Raw genomic sequence first — 22116 nt, forward strand, 5'->3', positions numbered from 1 at the left:
AACTGAAATTTAATTGAGTGTCTTGCATTCAGTCTGATAACTGTTGGGTGGTAGGCTCCTCATGGCCAGCAAGGAGGCAACAAGATGTATCAGGATTAAAATGCCCTAAATCTACTCTAATTTTATTTCATGTTGGATTAGGACCCACCATATGATTTAATTTACCTGAATTACCTCATTAAAGGACTTAGCTCCAAAGATGGTCTCATTTTGAGGTGCTGGGAGTTAGGATTTTGGCATATGAATTCTGGGGGAAATAGGTAAGCCCATAGAAGGGTCATACGACAAGAGTGTGCCCTAAATCCAATGGCTGAAGTGAAGTGAAGACATCACAGGTAAAGGAATGCCAAGGATTGCTGGCAACCCCCAGACGCTAGAGAAAGGCACAAAACAGTCTTCCTCAGGGCCTCCAGAAAGAACCAACACTGCCGATGTTTTAACGTTGAACTTTGGTCTCCACAAACATGAAAGAATACATTTTTGTTGTCTTATGGCATCCAGCTTGTGGTAGTTGTTACGTTAACCCTGGAAACAAATACAAAGTGCCTCGTTCAGGAGTGCTTTGCAAAGAATGCTCAACAGAGGAGGCCGTGGTGACGTGTCCTATGTGATATGGCCAAGAGGGTATTCTGCAGAAGATGCTGGGCCTGGGGGCCATGGAGGAGGAGTCTGGGTGGAAGAGGAGAAGGTAGGAACCAGCCTGTGCAAAGGCACAGGGCCCTGACATGGCCTGTCCAGGTTGGAGAAATAATTCAAACTAACTTTAAAAATAGGTTGCACAGGGGCGCCTGGGTGGCTCAGTGGGTTGAAGCCTCTGCCTTCGGCTCAGGTCATGATCCCAGGGTCCTGGGATCGAGCCCCACATCGGGCTCTCTGCTCTGCAGGGAGCCTGTTTCCTCCTCTTTCTCTGCCTGCCTCTCTGCCTAGTTTCTCTCTGTCAAATAAATAAAATATTAAAAAAAAAATAGGTTGCACAGATCCAAATTTAATTGCTGAAAGAAACCTTAGAGGTTGCCACCTCAGTCGTCATTGTAGACTGATGTCTGGGTAGGTATGTGGCTAACTTAATATCACCAACCAAATTAGTCAAGAACTCAAGGTAGGAATCCATTGTTGAAACTCTTGCCGGGCCCTGTCTCTACTGGACCAGTGTTGGAGCCTGGTCTTTTCCTAAAAGCATGTGCAGTATATTTTTATATATAGCAGGGGCTCATTACATGTTTACTGAAGAAAATAATTAAGGGAATAAATAATATCAAATGGATTTTCAATGAATGACTAAATCTAAGAGAATGTAATTGGCATTATACTGTGTGCTTGCAGATACACTATTTTCATCAGAATGTTCATCAGAATGATTTTCTGTATTCTGTGAGGTTTCCCTAAAACACACCACAGTGACACAACACAATCCACTTTCCAAAAAAAGCATACCCCGAATTTCTGTTCATTCTTGTTTGTCTAGTCAGAATCTAGTCCAGAAATGACTTCATTAATCTTTTCAAATTTACTTACATTCAGGTAATTGTGCCATTGTCAAATTTTACCTTTTCATTTCTTTAAATTCCAAATGTACTGCAAAAAAGACAAGAGTCTTTTCTTTTAAAAACTTTTATTAGGCATTGCTAGATGACGTTGCCTGATGGATCACACGCCCCCTGTGAGTAATCAGCACTTCACAGGAATCCATACAAGCGCTCACACAGTGACAATAAAACTAGCTGATTCCCGTTACAGTTTCCATCCAAGTAGAGTGTCATTATATCCTTCCATGAGATCTGATCTCATAATTAAGATTACCCTTCCATTCTAAACCAACCAACCAAAAACATTAAAAAAAAACAAAACAAAAGAAAAAGCCCAACCACAACAAAAGGCTGTAGGGACATACCAAAAGTCCAGAATTAGACTCCAGAATATCACAAGGTATCCATCTTTGGAAAGATTTGCCCCTAAAATTTGTGTGATCTGACTCTTGGGTTGTTTTTACTGTCAGCCGCAAGTGAGATTGTATTTGCTAAGAGGAGCAGTACAATGACACGTATCCACTGACAATTCTTGAGGTAATAGATTTTTAAATTTTACTGCTTAAAAAAAAAAAAATCTGTTAATTTTCAGGTCCTGTCCAGCAGGACATAATCTGTTGGCAGGAAGATTCTTTCCTCTTTTTTTTTTTGTCAAATATGTACACATATTTTCATATACAACCTGTGTCTTTGTCTTTTCTAAGCACACAATTTATTTTAATTTTCATCATACATTCATCAGGAAAAGTTGAGTGATATACCATAGTACATATAGAATACAATAGACCCAGCTTTTTATATAAAGCTAACACAAAAGGCAAAGACCGAGAAGAGTACAATAACATTATACAAAGTATCTTGGTATTGATAAAGCCCACTGTGAATGCATAATTACATGTAAATAGCAAACACCATGATTCTTCAGCATCTGTATGGAAGTGGATTACAAATAACACATTGCCAAAGACAAATTGTAGGAAACAGATCTAATTCCTGCAGTTCCATATATTTACTTTTATTTTTAATGCCTTTTGTAAAGTAATTTTGTCCTCATTGAAGCCATGAAGACTGACAACCATTCTAACTTCCGTTTTAAATTTTAATAATCAGCATTCTTTTTTTGCAGTTTAAAAGTACACTTCAATGATGGTGGCTTCAAATTATGGTGTTTAATATCCTTTAAAAAAATTCTTTAGCTTAAAAATAAACACTGAACTTCAGAAAAAAATATTGGCTAACCTGCTATTCCAGAGATAATACAGTGGGTTAAGGTAACAAAGGCAGCCTATATGTACCTCTAAAGTTGTACTGTCTCATCAGCACTTTAAATATAAGGGCCAAGGAACACTCACAAAAAATATATGGCTCTTTAGGTAAGAATTAAAGTCAAGTGAAAAAAAATAAGGCACTAATAACATATGTAAGTGTTACATACTCTCATCACACAAAGCACCATATAGAAGGTTAAAGAAGTATACATTAGTGCTATTGGAAAATGGGAATAAACCCACTTTCCCTTTTATTCCCCAATTCCTTCCTTTCTTTTCAGTAATTAATGTATAAGCACTAAAATGGTAGGAGAAATTATATAGTATACAAATCACAATTTGTGGAACCAACAGCATGAAACAATCATTTGGAAATAAGTTGATTACTCTAATGTAAGAAATTACAGTCTTTGAATACTCCCTATTTTCCAACATTTTCACCCTAACGAACTTTGTTTCTTTCCAAGTTTTCTTTCGGGGATTTCTGCATAATATTATCATCTATTTTCTCAATTTATTTCTACTGCCTCTTTTAAAAAAATATATTGAAAATAGTTTTCTCCAGTTTTATAAATACTAAAGTTAATAGTATTACCAATGAAATGAAAAAAAAGTTAAAAAATAAAATCACATACATATTTTCCAATATCATTAAAAAAGAAAATCTCTTCTCAGCCAGGCTCATTTTAAACATGAGAAATATTGTAACTTATATTATCTGAAAATTGGTTACAAATTTTACAGAAAACAAAAAATATACAATATAATGAAATGATGGACAAGATCGGGTAGGAACCACTAGGGAGAGGCATTCATTTTAAAATTAAGAAATTTCTTCTCTTTTGCTATTGCTCATGAGAATATAATTAAAATGGGACATATTCTGATAATTCATATAGGAAACAATTTTACCTTGGAATTGTAATTTCTGAATCTGATAACAGATTCTGATCTGATAACAGATTAAAGACTCAAATGTATTTATTTTTAGCATTTTACACTTTGAAAAAAAGAATGTGAATCATTTAATTGTCCCATAGTTTTGCAATATGTATACATGTATATAAACATATTTGTTTCATGAATATATCTTATGCCCAATTTTGTTTAAACTAAAAATGAAACAGCTAACCATTGTGGTTTCTTTATGATGTGTTAACAATACTTTAATCACACTATTTTTGTGTTCCTTCTACACACAGTTAACTTTGTGATCTCTCAGAATTTACTACTTATTAATAATTGATTTCAAATATGCAATGAGATTGTCAATTTTTACATTAAAAATCTGTAAGTTGTTCTTGTTAAGGTAAATGGTAATGTGTATATATATATACCAATTACTGTTCTAGATGTTGTAAGAAATACAATGTTGGTTTACTCTTTTCAATGCCATATACAGAATTTTAATTATGGTGAAAATGCTCAAATAACAAAATTAAGGTATTGCCATATGGAACTTAAAAAAAAAGGCCTTAGGGAAAAGGCTTGTAGTCAGCTGATAAAAACTCATGATAATTTATCTAAAATTTTCCTAGTAAAGCATGCTAATTTTCTACAAACTAAAAATGCTCAAATATATTATATAAAATATTTAGATAGTGTTTACTTGAAAGAATCAGTAAAATTATATTTGGGCATAGAGGAAGTAATATGTTGAAGAAATATTATTTTTAAGAATTTGACTGGATTATTGAGACTATTTCCCTACCTTGGGCATAAAGTGAACACCTAACAGCTTTCCAGGAAACTGATGACCAACAGCAGTTAGTCAGCTATAAGAATAAATTTGAAATGACATGATTTCAGCAAATTCTGGAGTCCTTTAACACCCAAGTTGGACTTACCCTTGGATTTTTCCATAACATATACCAAACTTGTGCTAAATATATCTTGAGTGTTACTTATACCTAATCGTATCTGAACATGTTGAACATTTGCTGATGACAGATGGTTTCTCTAGAATAAGGCTAATGTCAGTTACATTCAATGTTACTACTTTATATTATCAAACTGTCTAATAATGTTCACAGAGTATGAATCCATAGTCAAATCTTATATACAAATGCTACACTACATAAATCCACCCCAAGTCCAAGCTGTAGGACTTTTTGGTGACACAAAGACCCAAAACCAGACATGTGGCCATTTTGGATGAATCAAGAATGACTTGGGATCAGACTGGAGAATATCCGCACGTGCTTTCTGTCCAACTAAAATGCAAACACAACACTGACTTTACAATACTCATGAAGCCATTTCTGAAGCTTGGTCTTAGAGTACTATTAGATTCTCTGATCCAACTGACATCTTCTTGTTCATTTTATTTCTTGTCAGAGGGCAAGGGTTCTCCAACACCTATCAAGAAAAGGAGTAACATTCCAGGTACTCCTCACACATTTCAATTTACAAAGTAAGCCAAGGTAAATTATGTTCACTACCAGAGCCAAATTATGGAGTCCTTTCAGTATTTGAATTTCACCTAGTTAGTCAACAAGTTAATGGCGAAACAGAATTTAATCCACAGTTGGCCAAGACAGGAATGAGGACAGAAGAGGGAAAAGGCAAGATAACTAGGAAAATCTCAAGAAAGCAGGAACTGGGTGTTGAAGTACATGGGAAGAAAGCAGGGAAGAAAGTCATTTAATATTAATGATAAAACAGAGTGACAAAAATATGGGATAAACTTGAAAAACACAATGTTTTCTATGCCAATAAATCCATATAATCTAAGTAATATGGAGTTAAACATACTTAATTAAATTTCTTTTATAAGCTAAAAGAAGATGGCAAAAAAAAGGCAGTGGCAATATTTCATGTATTTAAAAAAATAATTTTTGCCTTGCAGGTCATACAGTTACTCTCAAAACAGTCACTTTTTTAGCTAAAAAAAAAAAAAGAATATAGTTGATGATACACATAATTACATGCTTCTACAGCTGGCACTTATGTACAGGGATCTAAAGAATGTGCTATATGATGGCTTCAGGTAAGGCTCCAAACAGACAATTAATTATAAGTCCTACATTACATGACTTCCTGCTTCTTGGATTTGGATAGAGTCAGCTAAAATAGGACTCTCGGAACAGGGATGTGCAGTACTGTAGTCCCACATAACAGTTGCCTATCAAATGAGTATTAGCTCTATCCTCAAAACCAGAGTTATAAAGGAGTTCTATCGCATTTCTCTTTTAAAGGTTTGCATCATTGGTTTGCACCGAAAAGGTAACATTTCACAATCCTGAAGACTCCCCAGTTTTTGGAACTCTGACTTTGTTCAGACCATGTATTAATGCTTCTCTAAAGTTATTTCAGTTTCATTACATAATTGTAGATGTGTAATTTTAAAATGGGATTTTGCAATTTATTTTCCAGAAGAAGAAGAAAAGATCATATTTAAACTATAAGAATTTTTAAAAAATACTGTTCAGACTGGCTGTTGGTGATAGTTTTGATTTACTATGTTTCTAGCCAGTGGCATTCCTTTTATAGTTATGAAAAATGAAAATGCAGTTAAAATGAAGTAGAAGTTAACTTAATATTTTAAACATTCTAGTTAGGTTATTTGGTAACATTTACTAATTACTTGTTATGTTTAAGCTCCTGATATCAGTTTTTAGAATTACTATAATTTCAGAAACTCAGCTACATTTTTTTGGGGTATGTTTTACTTGTTCTAAATTTTAGGCTCTGATTTCCACATACCCCCATCCCAAATTTAGAGGTGACATATATTTATTAATACTGCTTTCTACTGTCTCCATCATAATATATGTAACACCTTCTTTAATTCTGTTGATTACTTAAATGGCACAAGTATTTTAAAGTGCATTATTGAATTTTAAGGCTCTCTTTATAATAGACACTAACACCAAACAATAAAGCCAACCACAAGAAAAATTACTTTCAGTGACTGGGATAGATTTCAGCTACAGATATGAAAAGATAAGCACGTAATCCAATGTGATGACTCACATTAAGGCATATGTGCAGTTTTCTCCTGAAATTAAAAAATAAAATGGTTTTTGGCATGATTTAAAAAAAAAAAATCGCACTTAAGGAAGCCTACCAATCAATCTCCTTTAGGCCACTAACTTTTTCTATAATTATAAATTTATCAGGCAGCCTGAGGTCTAATGTTACAAACAATTGCAAAGTTTAACAAGGGAGGAGCTGGATTGATGTCTTGGCAGACGTACTTCAATTTGACAGAAGTTCAGGAAGGAACACTGATGTTTTGCACCTGCCAGAGCGAGCTTTTCACCTGTCCTGTTCCTCCTCCTTTTTTGCAGTGAAGAGGAGCTAATTAGAGTTATCAGGGGAGTGGAGAAAAACGACACTGGGGAGAGTCACCAAGGACTGGAGGAGGTGACAGGGGTTGGATGGTATTTTAGGGGACCCAGGGGTCATATGGATGGTAGGGTTGAATAATAAAGGCTCAGCTGGGGGATTGGGCCTCAAGAGCTGGGGGCTTGGGTGGCAGAGGACAGGGAATTTCCAGACAGGCACAGCCAAGCAAGCACAACGAAAGAGAACAGGTTGTGATCGGATTGTGTTTGGTAATCTTTGATGGTTTTCCTGTCTGTTCTGCCTGTAGGATAAATAGCACCTAGCAGAAACTCAAGGTGGTGGCAACAGGTTGTTGCTTGTACCAAAAGGTTGGACCCCTCTCCTCTTAGTGCCACATGCAGAAGGTCTTAGGGAACTTCTGGGACTCATAAAATGAATGTTTCACGTGATTCCAAATTTCTAAGCATCCCAACAAACTACCAAACCTTACAAATAGTAAAATTTATTTTTTGCAGATAATTGTGGTCATTCTTAATTGCCAACATAATTGTTTCCTATTTTTCACAATGGCATAATTAAGTTCCTTTGTGGTGCAACATGCATGAACATGGATAGTGTTGAAAAAAAGTGACAAACATTACCAGTTTAGCTATTTGCTTTAAATTCCTCAAGTTTAAAAACAAGGCAACCCAAATATCAGTGTATCTCACAGACATCTTGTAGACATCTCACATTATCTTAGAAATATCTTGTTGCATTTTATTTTTATTGGAATAAGATGGACTTTCCTTTATATGTTTTGGCCACATATTTATTTGGCTAACCAAGCAGGGGTTATATCCTGCAAAAGATGCTTTTCTTTTAAAAACTCTTACATAATCTTTCTTTTTCCCAAGCAAAGGGTCTGAAATATAGTATCTCTATGATCTCATTCATTGAAAATACGTTAAAATTTTATTAGAAATATCTTATAAAAACAAATTTTAAAAGTTATGGAAATGTGTACATAAAGTGATAAAAATATATGTAAAAGATCTTCACTGATGCATTGAAATAGAGAAGTAAAAACAATCTCGATGCCCATTCAAGAGGGACTAATGAAGTAAAGTATAGTCCCACAATGGAATATGTAGTAATCTACAAAAGAATGAGGTAAATCTATTTAAACACTTATGGGAAGGTGTCTACTAATGTATAATAAAACGAAAAAATAGTCACAGGACGTTAAGACTACTGTCCTATTTGTATAAAACTAATACACATGGACTTATACAAACACACTTGTATATATACACAAAGTTTCTAGAAGGACATTTATCAAAACATTAACAGTGGTTACCCCTAGAAAATAAGGGGTGGGCTGGACCAGTTGAATTTGCATTTTATAATTCTATATGGTTTGATTTTTTAAAAGGAGTATATATTACATTTACAATAAAAATGACAAGCTTTGGATAGAACAATATTTATTTTATGTGTGCGTTTCTTTTTCTAAAGTAGCTTTTAGAATTTATCCCAAAAGTTACTAGTGTTTTACTTTCCGTGTTGGCACTAACATATAAATAATCCTTCTTCTTTTCTTCTTTCTTTTTAAGATCTTGATGACACTTAGTAAAAACATTCACAAATTATTTCTTTAAGTCTCTATCAGGGAAAGGCCGAATATATACCAACTTTTAAAGATAAAAATGTATATATTAATTTAAAAAATCTATGCAATAGAAAAATGAAAATCCTGTGCAACACTGTGACAGTATCTCAAGCATTGATGAGAGAACCTTCGATGATGACAGATGCCATTTTGTAATTGGAAAATTGGAACATTTCCAAATAATATGAAGGTATCTCCAAAAGATAAGTTATTCAAAGGAAGGAATAAAAATCCCTGAGTAAGTCAAAGACAAGATACACAATAACCTAAGAAAATAGATTATCTAAGACCAGAGAGCATATTATTTATTTACTTGGTTTATATGTATGTGGAGTTCGTGTTTATATGCAGCTATGGAAATAGCAGATACACGTGTATGTAGATTGACAAATACATATCTATACACATATCATACATAAACATATCCACTAGATTTAGAGTTCATCGCACTCACATATTGTCGAACTAACACCTAAGTCCCGAAAAACATGAATTTATGAGAATTAAGCACTCTCACGGCAGACTTACATGGATTTAGGATAGAAATTTTCATTTTCTTGTTTTAATACTAGAGCACAAAGAATAGGCACTGAAAAATGTTTGTTGGATGGATGGATGAGTGGTAAGATGAATCTGTGAAATTAGAGCATCTCTTCTCCTTGCATTGTGTTATGTTTAGAAACATGCCATCGGAGAACCATAAATGGCACGCCCTCCTCTAACTGAATGTAGACGAGTCCAGAAACTGCAGTACAGCCATTCTGAGTGTGATCCAGAAAGAACAGACGCTCACTATCCTTGCAAGTAACCTTCACTAGCGTGGACTTTTGTGGTCTGATAAAGATGATAAATGTTTTTCTTCGGAGCCCAACAAGACAAACTATCCATGTTAATGCATGTTTTATCACAGAAGTTATTACCATTCAGATAAGGCTGCTGAAAAATAAATGCTACATCTATGCAGATAGCTCATCTTAAGGATTTGGAGACAAGTGGAAACTTCAGGCTTCTTAGTGCTCTTTACGTCCATTCTGCTGATGAACTTCCATGATGAAAACAAAGGAATAGTTTGTTTAGTTTAGTTGCTTTTTTTTTTTCTTATTTTTAAAGATGTCTCAGTTTGGTAAAACTTCCTGAAGATATTTCCTTCATTTTTCCAAAAGTTGTTTCTATTTTAGATAAACCCATGAACACCAAAAGCTGTGTTTTTAAATTACCCCATCCATAAGAAGATATCAGCATATTTGATAGTCTTTGAGCAGTAAACATAAAAAAAAACCCTTCAAAACTGTATTTTTTTTTTTTTAATGAAAATCTTGGGGACAAATAAAAAGAAAGAAGAGAGAGAGAGAAAGAGAGAAGAGGTAAGAGGGTAGGGTTTCCAAAACTATCACAAATTGACCTAAAGCAGAATTATTGGTAATTACAAGTTGATTAAAAAATTAGCAGAACAGTGATTGTTTAAAGGCTTAAGCAGTTCTTGCTACAGCAAATTTGTTTTTTAAATTAACTAATCCCGTCTGAAGGATTTGTTCATTTAGTAAAACATGGATGCCAAAACTTAAAATATCTGAAAAAACTAAACATCTGGTCTTGAGCAGCCTACCAGTTTCGTCAGTTAATAAAGTTTGATGATCCTCGAGGTGACCTTGCACAAATTTCTGGTGTGTGTGCCTGTGTGTGAGACAGAGAGACAGCAAGGAATCGAAAGGGCCAACATCAAAATAGCCTGTTGTCTACATTGGCTTTAATTCAGTATATTACCAAAATACGCCCAGAAAGGAACGATCATCTTTAAATATGTCTATGAAAATGTGGAAAAATAGCGTAGAGGCATAGAACTCGACAAGTACAAGATTACTGGACCTAGTTTTAATACAGATACTTATACACACACACTCACACCCCTGCACAGATACACGTCAGTAACTCATGGTTCTTCTCATTAATTTTGTTTCACTAGTTCCCTTTTGAGCAGTGAGATTTTTAACAATTATAGCATCTGGAGGATGAAGGAATTCTACTGCTCGGGCCACAGATAAAAACAGGTGCGTATGGTGAGCCTCTGTCTTCTGAAAAGTGGCCTTGCTTGTTTGCACAGTGGGGTGATTTCCGCTATTCACACCAAGTCTCAGAAGAGGGCCTGGAAGGGCGTTTAGGTACAAAGACCGTTCAAACAACGCTTAGGAGAGGCATGCTCAGACAATTCTGAGGATCCCTGGTTCTTAATGAAAATCTTTTCTTCCAAGAACCAGTAAGAAGGTCAGAGTTATGATACAGATATTTATAGTCCATGAAAGTGACCATTTTTGAAAAGCAGCAAACTGTGTAAGGAAAGGAGTCAGGATACCACGGAGGGAGTGCACTGGCGCGAGAGGCACTGTGGCCGGCAGACAACCACGGGGCGGGGCAGGGGGCGGGACGGGGCTCAAGTGTTTTTCAAGACAGGAGTCTCAGATGAGTGTGCCATTCTGTGTGGCTCCTACCCGGACCGGCTTCGTTCCACGAAATCATCCGCATTTTACCAGTGCATTCCTGTCCGTGATCGCTTTCTCTGTTTTTTACAAAGGCAATAGATAGGAAATACAAATAAACCTGAGGATAAAAAGAGATGAAAGGTAATTAGGAGGAGAGGCATTTTAGGTCTATATATTTGAAAAGTTTCCATTTTCCATTTTTCATTTTGCAGTCATTTACAAATGATTGCAACTTAGTGATACATGTGGATGAAGGGGGGGGGAGACACCTATACTATGAAATGGATTTACTCCTATAAGATGTCATTCATTGTTAGTTTTCTGGAGTTCTCTCCCCCTTTGAACAACCTCTCTGACACCAGTGTGAATATGGAATCATGTCTTCTATCAAAATACACAGTCTTAGGTTGATCTTCTTTATTATCCCTAGTCGTACCATTTGCACCCTGATGGGATACTTCAGTCTCGGGCAGTACAGCACATTACTTAGGAACATGGGCTGTAGAGCCAAATGCCAGGTTCGAGTCCCCTGTTCTGACACATATGAGGTCCTAGTAAGCCTTATTTCCTCCATAGTAGAATGTAAATAATAACAGTATCTACTTCCTAAATTGCTTCCTAAATTGTAAGAACTTAAATGTCAGTTACTTTATAATCTTATCTGTCCTGTACATGTAAATTACTTGCTCAATAGAAATTTACATACAAAAGTTTATTTTATTTAGAAAAGAAAAAAAATACCACCTATTATGTGGAACAGTCATCAAAGCAATCTTTATCCATAGTGTTTAATTCAAAATTCTCTAAAGGAATGGTTCTCAAAGTCTGGGGTCCCTGGACCAGTGGCAGGAGTAACCTGGGAACTTCTTAGAACTGGAAATCTATGGGCCCTGCCCCTATATAGAGTCAGAAACTGAGAGTAGAAACCAGAAACCTGTGTTTTAACCAGTCCTCAAGGTTATTCTACAACATGCTGGAGTATGAGAACCACTGTTTTAAAACACCTATTTCAGTAGACTTATATGAATGAAACTATATGGAATCACTCCTACATTTTCTGTTTGCCAGTGCCGAGGTACATGTTGGGAATAAGTTCCTGTTCATGCTGAAGCTATCTTTTTTACCCAGGGTACGCTTACACTAGAACAAACCAATTATACAAGGGTATACCGGAGCCTTTTTTCTTGTTGGTCCAACCTAAACTCAGAATCGGAAAATCTGGGTTCCATTCCATTAAACTCTATCATTAAATTACTCGTTGTATTAACTTTCATATTAAAAGGGAATTAATAATGCTTTATAAGATGCATGAATCAAAGTCTTTACAGACTGCAAAAGTGTCACACAAATACATCCTATATGAAATACACCCTCTGAATCCATAAGTCATGTGCTGATGACCATCTAAAGCAAGCATGGAACAGATATGTCTACTTAGTAACTGACTCATGTTACTACATTTACACTCATATTTTCTCTACGGCACTCAAAAGATTCTAATCTCAGATATGTTAAATGCTTCTTACCGATTACAACTGCTATGGCCCCTAGTGCTAATCCCAAGACCAGGATTAGAGGTGCAACGAATAATTTTCCAGCTGGAAAACAAAAGGCAAGACCATTTAGAGTCTTAAAACTAATTTATCAAACAATTTCAGCAATGCTTTTTAATACCACAGTGTACATTGTTTTTTAAGAAGTGTGATTATAATTAAGGCAATATTTCTCTTAGGAAATGGATCAGGTGTAGAACAAATATACTTATGTAAATTCAGTAACCCCACAGAAGTCCTGGGCACATTAGTCAAATATTTCATAAATCATTTAAACTTTCTAACCAAAAAAATTCCAGTGTTAGTGGTTCACTTTATTCTACCAAGACTATTCATCTTGGTGCTTTTCCTTTAGATCTCTGTCATTTTTCAAGATTCTGAAAGATTAATAAGGGAGTGATAGATTCTGAGTTGGTAGAAGAAAATCTAATTAGCTCACAAAATGGAAAGCTAATAGGTGCTACAGATGGCTTACATCCAAGCCCACATCTGAAAAAGTGATTTACTTACTTCCTGGGTTCAAAGAAGAGTAATAATATGAAGACCTAGCAGGCTGAACTACAACTGGGATGCTTATATATTGTTATGGAGCGCCTTGGTGGCTCAGTCGGTTAAGCCTCTGACTCTTGAGTTCAGCCGAGGTCATCATCTCAGGGTCCTGGAATCCAGCCCCACATCCAGCTCTGTGCACAGCCAGGAATCTGCCTGAGGATTCTCTCTCTCTCCCCGACTCTCTCCCCTGTCAGTGCTCTCCCTCTCTCTCTCTCTTTTTTTTAAATATTTTATTTATTTATTTGATGGACAGAGATCACAAGTAGGCGGAGAGGCAGGCAGAGAGAGAAGAGGAAGCAGGCTCCCTGCTGAGCAGAGAGTCCAATGTGAGGCTCGATCCCAGGACCCTGGGATCATGACCTGAGCTGAAGGCAGAGGCTTTAACCACTGAGCCACCCAGGCACCCCTGCTCTTGCTCTCTTAATAAATAAATAAATAAATAAATAAATAAATGTTTTAAAAAATAGAAATAGATAAATATTATTAGAGAAAATTATCAATATACAGTATATTTAAGGTTATTCCAATGAATCATTTTAATAAATTCAAAGAAACAACTGATACTATCAGAGGGGAGGGGTAAGGGAGATTGACAAAATGGGTGAAGGGGAGAGGGCGATATAGGCTTCCAATTATGGAATTAATTAAGTTACTGGGATAAAAGGCATAGCATAGGGAATATAGGCGGTGATACTGTAATGGTGTATGGTGGCAGATGGTAGCTATCCATGTGGGGAGCACAGCATAATGTACAGAGAAACTGAATCACTGTATTGTATACCCAAAACTAATGTAACATTGTATGTCAACTAGAGTAAAAATAAAAATTAAAACATAAATTGGAAGGTCTGCATTGGTCTCATGGAAAAATAAAATGTGAGAAAAATAAAAGAAAGCACTTATAAGAAAGCTACGTGCTGGTCAGGTGGCCAAATGATGGCATCAGCCAGCACTTTTTTTCTGAATAAATAGCTGAGGAGCGATTATATTAAATGCTGGTTTCATGTAAACAGGGCACAGAGTTCACAGTCAGAATTCCACTCACTTTGAAAGGCACAGCACACACGGAAAGAGGGCAGTAGTTAATATCTTGTCATTATATAGTAACCTTGACCTTAAGGCATGTGAACAGCTGCACCACTCAAACACAACAAGAGATGAGAAGGAATGGAAGGGCTTTGCCATTTAAGGATACACCAGCAACAGCACTCTACAATTAACGACAGTAATTTGGAATAAGCAATTACATTAAAAAAAAAAAAAGAAAGAAACACAATGCTGTCATTTGTTGGAAGTTTGTCAGAAAAGTATTCATTTTTTTATGTTTAAGGAATGGTCTCTGGAATCATGACCAGACAGCTAGAAGATACAGTCTTTAATATCTAATTTAAAAAGAGGACTATTTAAATGTCTAACTATGGGATTCACTTATATTTTTTGCCAATTACAGAATCCAGTTAAGTAATATGAAATCTTTTTTTTTCAAAAGATTTTATTTATTCATTTAACAGGGAGAGAGAGAGACCACAAGAATAGGGAGCAACAGGCAGAGGGAGAGGGCGAAGCAGGGAGCCTTATGCAGGGCTCATGGAGCAGGGAGCCTTATGCAGGGCTTAATGCCAGGACTCTGAGAACATGACCCAAGCTGGAGACATACACTTAATTGACTGAGCCACCCAGGCACCTCAGTAATATGAAATCTTACTGAACAATGACATTTTTTACATTCTTAAAGCTGTGCTTAAGAGAGTTTTAGAATATATTGGCCTGGATATTTTATTTTTATTTTTTAAGAGGTTTATTTATTTATTCTAGAGAGAGACAGAACAGGGAGGGGCAGAGAGAGATGGAGACAAGTAGACTCCTTATTGAGCGGGGAGCCCACCTCAGGGCTCGATCCCAGGACCCTGAGATCATGACCTGAGTTGAAATCAAGAGTTGGATGCTGAACCAACTGAGCCACCCAGGAGCCCCTGGTCTGCATATTTAAAAAAAAATCTGTTTTTTCCTATACGCATTGCTCAGTATAATCATTCATGTTTCCTTTTAAAATAATTAATATATTTTAATAATAATAATGAAACGTGATTGCAGAGTACTAGCACTAATTGTTTTTTTTCTCTAAGTATCAAAAAATTCAAAGAACCAGTGAGCTTTTTCTTTGGGAAGTAATAAACTTATTCCAATCATATAATCAATGTTTAATACATGTTTAATTTTACTTTTGAAACTGTTTTGAGGAATTAAGCACATCTTCTTTTATTCCTAGATTATTAACAATTCATTTAAAATACTATTCTCAATAGCTGAAATAATATTCTATTATATCCATAAATATCTTACTTAAATATTCATGTGTTTAATTTTCTGTTCCTTTTCTTTGCTATTTTAAAATATACCTACAAACAAACCACTGTCAGTCTAGATTTATCATTTTTTAAAAAATATTTTATTTATTTACTTGACAGACAGAGATCACCAATAGGCAGAAAGGCAGGCAGAGAGAGAGGAGAAAGCAGGCTCCCCGCGGAGCAGAGAGCCCACCCAATGTGGGGCTTGATCCCAGGACCCTGGGATCATGACCTGAGCCGAAGGCAGAGGCTTTAACCCACTGAGGCACCCAGGTACCCCTAGATTTATCATATTTTAAAATATCCTTCACTTTACTATCCAATTTCTTTGCCAAAGAATTGCACAGAATTTCTAATTCATTCAATAGGGTATGAAAGACCAGCATTGAGTATTAACAAAAAAGTTTGCTAATCAATAGTTCAAAAAAACTCTTTTTAATTTACATTTCTCTGCCTACTAATAGCATTGAATATTTTAAAAAATGTTTATTGGCTACTTGCATTTTTTCAATTTTGGTTCCAGAGCTCATTATTTTAAAAAAAAATTGGATAATTATTTTTGGAGGAGACTCTATTGCTTTTGTTCATATAAACTATCTGCCACTTAGAAATCAGTTAAAGACCTATATTTTCTTTCCTATTATACCCTTTAACATAATACTTTGAGCATCTGTATGTAGTGGTATGAGAATTCAGTACTTCTTCTCCATCACTTTTATTCCCAACACCATTCATTGAATAATCTGCCTACTTCCACCAGGGGGATACCCCCATGTCAGAAGCTGCTAAACCCATCCTCAAATCTCTGTTCTCCCTGGTTCTTTAGGAGTAGAACCTCTGATGCATAGGTGGGCACACGGTCACATGGAATGCAAACCATGTTTCCCATCTTCGAGCTGTGAGAGCAGAGCAGGCACTTTCTCTGCCTCTGTCCAAGGACATGTGGAGGTTGCAGTCCCAAATGGAGGGAGCAAACTGGGTTATGTCCCATGAAAACAAAGAGTAGGAGGGCTTTGCTATCATCCACCTTCTCTCTTATACGGCAGGGCAGGGAGAAGCTAAGTTTGTGACTTACAGAGTCATTCCTTTTCCAGCCTTTTGTGTGGCTGGGAGAGGTGTGGACCACCTTATTTGGAGTTATGGTCCAACAGCAGTTAGAGACAGCCATATGGGAGGTGGGAAAGCAGGTGTGGGAGGGAGAGCTTCTCGGAAAGCCAGCTGCTCCCTACTTGTCAGGTTTGTCCCGACACACAGGTGCATGCACACACATAGTAGAAAAGAGGCCCCAAAGGAAACCATTTACAGAAAGCTGACCATAAAATTTTTAATAAAAACAGAAGAAACTGTGCAGAGAAGATATTCCCTGCCGACAATGTTCACTGGCTGTGCATTTTATAGGCCGTTAAATAACTCAACTCCTATTTTATGACCCAAGAAGAGGATTCTAGTGGCCTTCAGGCAAATAAGATGACCCAAAGAGAATGTATCCAAAATAATACTGGACAAGTAAGGCAAGAAATAACTTCCCTTATTTAAGAGTGATTAAACCAAATAACAAAAAGGGACAGGGTTGCCTGGGTGGCTCAGTGGGTTAAGCCTCTGCCTTCAGCTCAGGTCATGATCTCAGGGTCCTGAGATTGAGCCCCGCATTGGGCTCTCAGCTCAGAGGAAGCCTGCTTCCCTCTCTCTCTCTGCCTGTCTCTCTGTCTGTCAAATAAACAAACAAAATCTTAAAAAAAAGGGACAAATGATGATCAAATAAGAGATTATTAAAATAAAAATGGAAGGAAACATCTTATCACAAAATGTCATTGAAGTAAGAAAAAAACTAGTAATACAGAAAATATAAGAATTTTGTATTTTTTTGGTTGTTCTCTGTATATAGTCTTACAAATAGGTTATAGCTCAAAACTTAATTTGAAATTTAGTATTCTCATGGTAGTAATGTTATAAATAGGCATTAGCTATCCCTCCAAACTCTATTTAATAAGTAAATATTGGGCATACAATTATAATACATACAAGCAAATAAACAGCAAATATATATACTACAAACAACTAAACAGGAAAACATTGAAAATCATTAAAACCAATCTTGACCATATTAAATGCTATTGGTTGTGAGCAATTACATTTAATTAAAGGTCAACAAGAATATTTACATAGAGATCATACAAGATTTTAGAAAATGATGGCACTGGTTTCCATAAGTTAAGATGAATTTTAAAATATATGTTCTTTTACCTAAAAGAAATGCACCATTGGCACCAGCTTTGTTCTGATTCGCCATCATAGGATTCTAGTAAGGTGAGAGAGCTACAATAATAATAAAGTCATGGAGGCTTAAAGAGAGATAAAAAGAGATTTTCATGAAGTAACTAGGCAAAAGTAGGCAGAAAATGGGAAATGTGGAAGGTGTTGGCACATACATGAGAAAGACTCTCAGAGGTGAAAGTATTGAAGTTTTGTGTAATGGAATAGAGAGAAGAAACCTCACAGTGGATACATTCCAGAGAGGTAGGGAGCTAATTGAGGAAGACGTATCAGGTCAGAAGAACTCTTATCACACAAAGGTGGTGGCATCAGCCCAGAGCAGGAAATCTGGGTTTATGTTTGCATATTTGTGTATGAGACCATGTGTTGTTGAGGACAAAGAAGGGGGTAAAATCTTAAAGCATAAAGGTATCGCATTTGGATATTTAAACTTGGGTTTGTATGTAATGAGGGCATTTGATACTCACTTCATTAACTGTTAGCTATTATATTAACTATTATTACAATAGGAACATACATACAATGGCATCGACTATATAGATACAATAAGAATCCAGCACAAGGCTCTGAAACATGGGGATTTTTATTTTTATTTATTTTAGTTATAAATTTTTTTTGATTGATTGAAAGGTGGGGCAGGAGAGACCCACATGCACTAGAGAGCAGGGAGGGGGAGGGGCAGAAGGAGAGGGAGAACAGAGAAACCTAAGCAGGCTTGATCTCACCACCCTGAGATCATGACCTGAGGCTTAACCAGAGGAGACACCCTGGTGCCAAATAGGGATTTTCAAAAACTGTATTGCATGTCCTTCATGAATGGAGTATATGTGTACAACAAGTTGCTATGTATTGTCAACAGAAAAATAAATGTGACATGGTCCCTCTCATCAAGTGGCTTACAATAAGGCTTCAGAAATTTAAAATATGAATTTGCATTTCTGCAGTATAGTAAATAATTTGTTTTTCAAACAAAATCTGCTTGCTCATATAAGTTGTCTAGCCACCAAATTTAAATTTCCATTCCAAACTCAAAAGTAGAGAAAATTTCTTCCTCCTGTTTTTGGGTCAAGTCCCCACTAGAATACCTGACAGGTGCTCAGAATTATCATAGCTAATACATCTGAATTCTCTTATCATGGCTTACTTCCCAGAAAACATTCCTATAAAGCATGTCAGATACTTACCACAGACTGACCCTCGCACTAATCTCCTTAGATGAGGTCTCTCTGGGAGGTAGCGATATTTGCAGCCAAATATACTGAGGTTTGATGTGTGGTCTCCAAAGAAACGGAGTTGGCGGTATCTTTCCCCACATCGATAACAAAAATTAGTGTTACATTGTGAGCAGGTCATATGGTCACATCCTTCAGTTCTCTGGATGTGGATCTGTATTGACGACAGAGAAAAAGACTGGAAAAAGTTATTATATGTTTTTACAAGTGAAATCTGGCAATTTCCATCAAAGCAAAAGCCTTCCACAGCAGTTTACTTACAATCACACTGTGCAAGATTGTGTTTGTATCAGATACTCTAATGTATAAATCTCAGTAACATTTCAGGTATTCAAGCTGTTGGCTTATTTTGCCCAACATATAAACAGGCACATTGCAAAGAAAACTCACTTATCTCTCTAGACATACACCTAACTCAGTGGTTAGGAGGCAATTTAAAATGCTGTGAAAGTATATTATGTTTATGCTATGATCAGCAAGAATGAGGTGATTTGAGGAATTAGAAGAGATGAAGAATATTCCTTAGAAGAAAAGATCACATAAAACTCTGTGTGCATAATTAAAAAGGCACAGAAATCTTTTTTTTCAAAAAATTTTATTTCTAAGTAAACTGTACACCCAACATGGGGCTCAAACTCACAAACCCCTGAGATCGAGAGTCACATGCTCTATGGACTGAACCAGTCAGACACCCTAAGTAGGAGTCTTTCTTTGGGGAAGAAAATGATAGCAGCTGTAAGTGTATTCACAATAACATTTCAGTTTCCAATTCTAATGTCATTCGCAAGTATGTTTTCGGGACTATTTATACAACGCCTTCTGTTAAACTCAGCATTTTCCTCTATTGCTGCAGTCAAGTTACATGTAAACAGAGCTTCACCCATAATGTAATAAGAACTGTACTCCCACAGTCTACCAAGTACCCAGCATGGGGGGTCACTGTCTCGAGCCCTGGGACCATGTTACAATAAAGATGTATTCCTTGGGGTACCTGGGTGGCTCAGTCATTAAGCGTCTGCCTTTGGCTCGGGTCATGATCCCAGAGTCCTGGGATCAAGCCCCATGTTGGGCTCCCTGCTCAGTGGGGAGTCTGCTTCTTCCTCTCCCACTCCCCTGCTTGTGCATGGGCTCTCTCTCTCTCTCTCAATCTCTCTGTGTTTCTCTGTCAAATAAATAAAATCTTTTAAAAAAGATATTGTTCAAATAAATAAAATCTTTTAAAAAAATATTGTTCCTTGAGAAATAATTGGATTCTTGGCTCAGAACCTTTATGGACACTGTACATAAACTGGGGCCATCTTTCATTCAAGTATATGCATTCTTTGTTAGGTGAATTACCATGAAAGAGAACTTAACACTGCTTCACAAAAAAAGAAAAAGATTTGGTTACACTGTCTAACCTTATGTTAGGTTAAAACAGGATCACCAGAAATGGTCTTCCCATTTCACTACAGAATAGGCATTTGCTACATTCAAGTCAAATCCCACTCATTCTTGTTTATTTATATATTTATTATTTATATATTAGTTCTTTGCTTAGAAAATGTATTCAAAATGTCCCCAGTACCTTTCTGACTATTGTAATTTCTACCCATGACTTTGCTTGGGGATGAGTATGTCAGCGAGTATTTAATGTAATTGGGAATTTCACAACATGTGAGACAAACCCACCACTGGTTGCCTCTTTTTAGTGAAGCCCTGGTTGCAGCCCACAACTTGCCACAATTTTAAAAGAGTAAATTCTACATCCAGCATGGGGCTTGAACTCACGACCTCGGGAGTTATATGCTCTACCACCTGAGCCAGCCAGGTTCCCCCAACTCTACACATTTCATTTAAAATCCTACTCTCCTTCCCCTGATACACAAGGTAGTTCCCTGAACTTCAATAGTACAGTTATATATTTATATTTTTCAAAAGCTACTCAACAATTATAGAAATGAGATCAAATCATCCAGGAAAAAGAGAAGATGTTTAAAGTGAAAAGAGAAATTTCAAAGTTGGGAGATAAAGAAAGCTATCCATTACAAAATATGACCTTCTTTCATAGTTTTTGAAAAGAAAAATTTTGCAATTGCTAACTACAAATCATATGCAGCATTTCAGTTTTAGTGATTCAATAACCAAAATTTTGAACGTCAATTTAAAAGAACAATATGAATTTTTAGAAGGACTTCTGAGGGTGCTTTTAAAATAACAGTACACAGTAATCATCGTAATGATGAAAGTTTCATTTGATAATACACATATTTGTGAATCCATCCTCTGTGGGAGGCTGCAATAAGATTTGAGACGAGAACCAAACCAGGCCCTGACTTGTGCCTCCTTTAAAGTCCAAATAACCTAACAAAAGGTTTAGGATGGGAAAAGTTGAGTAGCACTGAGAAGGGGTCTGTGCTATGTGTTGTGCGCTCGCCTACGTGACTTCCCACACGCTTGCTAAACAAATGAGAACAATTCAGTTGGGGTCATAAGTTCATGGCTGGTCCTTGCTGGTCCTTGCTGCCCTAGTACAGCCCATAAATTACTTTCAGGTTTGCTGTATCAATACAGAACAATTGTACTGGCATCAGCCATTTGGCATCACGAGGTCTGCTTATAGTTAAGTGTGAAACTTATTATGGGAACTCGTGGTTGTTTAACTAGACACAGATGTATTGCTTCTCCTATTGTAATATCACTATATATATGGCCTTAATGCTTTGAGTAAACTTAGCACTGTTGGACATCCTCCTCAGCGCTCCTCCTGCCCCCATCTCTCCCCTTCTCGAGTTCTTTTCTTCATCCTCTTACCCTCACACTCCTGGTCGATTTGTTGTGCCAGCCACAACAATCCTCTATCCACCTATCCATCCATCCACCTACCATCCATCCATCTACCTATCTACCTACCTACCAACCATCTACCTACCTGTTTACCTACTACCATCCATCCATCCGCC

The 22116-nt window shown here is 36.4% G+C and overlaps 1 protein-coding gene across 1 annotated transcript in view; it reads right to left on the reverse strand.

Moving 5' to 3' along the window:
* Nucleotides 1-1595: 1595 nt before the first annotated feature.
* The window catches only part of RNF217 (ring finger protein 217), a 149169-nt gene continuing 128648 nt past the window's right edge, over nucleotides 1596-22116 (reverse strand). The window contains exons 4-6 of the mRNA XM_013061168.2: nucleotides 19127-19328; nucleotides 12739-12810; nucleotides 1596-11330 (exon numbers count right to left, since the gene is read on the reverse strand). Of these exons, the coding sequence (XP_012916622.2) occupies nucleotides 11257-11330; nucleotides 12739-12810; nucleotides 19127-19328 (348 nt within the window). The 3' untranslated portion in view covers nucleotides 1596-11256. The remainder of the gene's footprint in view (nucleotides 11331-12738; nucleotides 12811-19126; nucleotides 19329-22116) is intronic.

The sequence above is a fragment of the Mustela putorius genome, unplaced genomic scaffold (genome assembly GCF_011764305.1).
Source record: "Mustela putorius furo isolate JIRA1106 unplaced genomic scaffold, ASM1176430v1.1 tig00003863_pilon_pilon_pilon, whole genome shotgun sequence".
Lineage (NCBI taxonomy): Eukaryota > Metazoa > Chordata > Mammalia > Carnivora > Mustelidae > Mustela > Mustela putorius.